Raw genomic sequence first — 4,047 nt, 5'->3', positions numbered from 1 at the left:
CTTCCTTTGCGTTCTCCACTCTCACAACATTCATCTTGGAAACTTGAAACTTAAGTCAGAACTCAGACAGAGGCAAGAAAAATAAATTACATTAGCGGTTTTGATTCCTCTTTACTTCAATTGCTTTTACCTTTCTTTTTACAGAAACCACTGACCCCTATTCCTCCTTATCATCTGGGGATTCCAGCTCTCTCTCTCTTCCTCTAGCTGTGTTATTTACCCCTTCACAACTGTCTCGCATCCACTTAGCTTCTTGTCTCTCTCATCAAGCTTCTGACTACCTTTTACTGTCTTGGTTTCAGAACTCCTATGCTGATGTTGATGTTCCATCAGCCAAACTACTGTTTCTAAGGCTCGCCTCCAAGTGGACCCCTGTGTCTACTGTTCAACCCCATGCACCAGTTCACAGCTTCTAGGTTGACCTGTATCCACCTCTGTTTTAGAGGCAATTTCCCTCCCACGCATTTCATGTCAAGTCCATCCATGTCTGAATTCCTATTTCTTTACCTTTCGGGGTCCCTGATAGTGCTCGCCAGCTTAAGACTCTTAAACAGGGGGTCTCACTTCCCTCTAAGGTCCTGACCCCGTACTGAGTATCAATTGCACAAAACAGACTTTGGATATAATTTCCACTTTATGTGCAACACCTTTATTAACTCACCAAGCAATAGTATATACTTACAACACCAGTTGCTTAGTAGACCCACGTACAGGGCTCGTTCCTGGATGGTCAGGACCACTGAATAACTTCTCCCACACAACTTTCTATGATTGATCAGTCATATTTCCCGGCTGCAGCAACAATGTCCTTGGGAGATGTGGCTTTAGACCCCTTTCTGACCCTGGCTGCTTGACACGTTTTGAATTGGGTCTTCCAATTGGGTTTCAGTGCCTTATCAATCCCACCCTGGCTATGCAAGACTGCATATAGTCATGTCCTGTTCTCAGCAGAGGGATTTCTTAGGTATATACCACCCATGGATGTGATATCTGCATCTTGACCAGGCAAGATGGAAACAATCCACAAATGTCTCAAAAAGCCATTGCCCATGAGTGTGGTTGTAGACAGGGTGTTTGATGTTGCAACAGTCCAGGCTATCACATCAGTGGCATCTGCTCATTTCTCTGTCTGTGTGTATCTGGGGGTCCTAGTTCAATTACGCTGTCTTTTTTTTAATTCAATGTAAACCCCAGCGATGATTCTTTGGTCAGGATTCTTCTCCCTTCGTTCTAATGTCCTTTACCTCCACGTCTTCACCATCGGAGGAGCTCCACTCGCTGGTCTACAACACAACTCGTAACATTTAACTTATGAACAGAAATACAAGAGATATTAACAAATTCCTCACATAATCAAAATACAAGAGATATAGAAATGCCTTACAGTCGCTATATTGCCGAATCCTTCAATCGGGCAGATGAATCACACCGTCTTCCCAGCACTCCTAGTGATGGATAAAACCTCCTGCTTCAAGGTCACGGGAGTGACAGACTCAGCTTGTGAGAGACAGAGAGGCATTATAACCATGCGTGTATTAGAGCTTGAACACACATGATGCTGCAGTTATTGAAGCTCTTTCAGAGAGCCAGCAGCGACACGATGGGCCGAAAATACCCCTTCTGTGCAATATGAATCTGCGATGCTATATCACATTGGGTTTTAAAAAAACGTTTTAATTGCCTTGGGGCAAACGCACAAGACAGCAGAGTGAACACCAGGGCTAAGTATGGCCACATACTGTCCAACTTCAGGGCTGTTTCCTGTAGAAAAGCCGAATAAATGGAGCTGAAATTAGGAAGGCTAATGGTATGTTAACCTTTATCGCAAGATGTTTCAGCACTGGAGTAGCAATGTCTTGCTTCTATTGTATCGAACCTTAGTTAGACCGTAGCTGGAGTACTGTGTGCAGTTTTGGTCCCTTAACGTTTGGAAGGATATTATTGTCATAGAGGGAGTGCAACGAAGATTCACCAGCTTGTTCCCGGGATGGCAGGACTGTCCGATGAAGAGAAATTGGGGAAACTGGGCCTGTATTCTCTAGAGTTTCGGGAATGAGATGTGATCTCACTGAAATCCACAAAATACTTAAAGGGATAGACAAGGTAGATGCAGATGAGATGTTTCCTCTGGTTGGGGTGTCTAGAACCCGTGACACAATTTCAAAATAAGGTGGAAGCCACTTACGACTGAGATGAGGAGACATTTCTTTAGTCAGAGGTTTGTGAATTTTGGAATTCTCTTCCCAAGAGGGCTGCAGAAGCTCCGGTCATTGAGTGTATTTAAAGCAGAGACTGGCAGATATCTAAATACCGATGATATAAGGCGATATGGGGATGATGTGGGAAAAATGGTATTGAAGTGGTTGATCAGCCACGATCGTATTGAATGTCGGAGCTGGCTTCATGGGCTGAATGGCCTACTCCTGCTCTCATGTTCCTATGAAATATAGATCAACCATGATCTAATTGAATAGTGGAGTAAACTCATGGGGCTGGATGGTCTTTTCATGTTCCTATATTCTTAATCACTTACATTTAAGTTTATAAAAGCACCAATGTGCTAGTAAAGGAGAAATGACAGTTAAACAGGAGTGGAAGCGTGAACAGAGACCGCTGAAAAGTGAAGTTGTGCTTCATTTGTAAAGAGTCAAAAAGATAGATTCTAAGAAAAGTTCGGAAGACGAGAGTTTAACAAAAGAATCCCAGCTTGAAGACTTAAAGGCTAAAAGATGATGGAGCAGAGAGATACACGAGGCAAGAGTGGGAGGACCAAATGACATGGCCCGGGATATAAAGTGGGGAAGGTTGCAGAGGTAGGGTCGAGGAGGGTTTGGAAATGAGGATCAAGATTTCCAGTTCGATTGTTTTGGGGCCAGAGAACCAATTGCGGCTGGAAAACAATGGGGTGATGGGTGAGAAAGACTCAGACAGGGTCAGTGTCGTGCTGGGCACCGCCTGGCTACCGTCTGGGGAGAGAATCAACAGGATATTTCACTCGATTGCACTGTCTGTGTCCTCTTCTCCTTTGATGTTCCATGTCGGATCTAAAGGTAAAGGAATGGACGACTCGGTGAGGGTAGCTGTTTGTGTAATTTTTATGATATGCGAGGCAGTAAACCTTTAACTGAAGGAGGAAGACTTCGGCAGTTTTCAGTTGAGTCGGATGTGGTTTTGGTGATGTTTGAATTGCAGTGTTGAGGGTTTTTGTAAGCGGATTGAATTGCTGTTTAGCTCTGTGTGTTTCCAATAGGCACAGTAATAGGTGGCGGCATCCTCTGCTTTTACATCGCCAATAAGCAGAACATATTGTTTGTCTCCGCTCTTCACTGCTGAAAACCTTTTATCGAATCCGTCATCCCGACGAACGCTCCCATCGTAGTAGAGAATCCGAACGGGCTGCTGTCCCGCTGCCTGTTTGTACCAATGGATAACGGAAGCACTGACTGATTCACCCAGCTCACACGTAATTGTCGGACTTTTGCCCGTTCTCGCCGTCACTGATAGTTTTTTCTGTTTCAAATCCTGAGCAAAACATCCATCTGTGGGGAAAGAAACGCCAAATTACAAATAATTTTACAGTCTGAAGAAAACAAATAAAACGTACTTAAAGAATCGATCTATTTACGTGGAATAAATGTCACGAAAACAACCCAACAGAGCAACATGTTGTCTGTCTGAGGTGTGAGACACTTGTATTAATATCTGGATAAAATATATAGGGCAATGACTCTAACACAACATCCCACGTGTGACTCGACTTCCTGTTAATACTGCTCTCTACTGGTATTTTTGTAGCATCTGACACAAGTCACGCCTTTCAGTCAGACTTCTAACGTAACATGTATTCATTATCTATTATATAAATTAAAATCTGCATTGAATTACATACACTTTTTAAGAGGATTTATAAAAGCACAAGTTGGCTCGTTCTTTCCCTGGCACATTGAACATTGTATACAAGGTGATCAAATCAACAGGAAATCCCTAACTAGAAGGACAGGAGCAGCAAACGCCAGGGAACAGCATCAACACGACGCCATACATCAT

At 43.4% G+C, this 4,047-nt stretch overlaps 1 gene segment (V, D, J or C); it reads right to left on the bottom strand.

Moving 5' to 3' along the window:
* Positions 1-3,150: 3,150 nt before the first annotated feature.
* Positions 3,151-3,714, bottom strand: LOC137370325 (Ig kappa chain V region 3381-like). The segment is given in 2 exon segments: positions 3,151-3,539; positions 3,626-3,714. Coding segments are annotated over 2 exon segments (429 nt in total).
* Between the last annotated feature and the right edge of the window lie 333 nt (positions 3,715-4,047).

The sequence above is a fragment of the Heterodontus francisci genome, chromosome 5 (genome assembly GCF_036365525.1).
Source record: "Heterodontus francisci isolate sHetFra1 chromosome 5, sHetFra1.hap1, whole genome shotgun sequence".
NCBI classification, from domain to species: domain Eukaryota; kingdom Metazoa; phylum Chordata; class Chondrichthyes; order Heterodontiformes; family Heterodontidae; genus Heterodontus; species Heterodontus francisci.
This window is presented reverse-complemented; position numbering and strand designations above follow the sequence as displayed.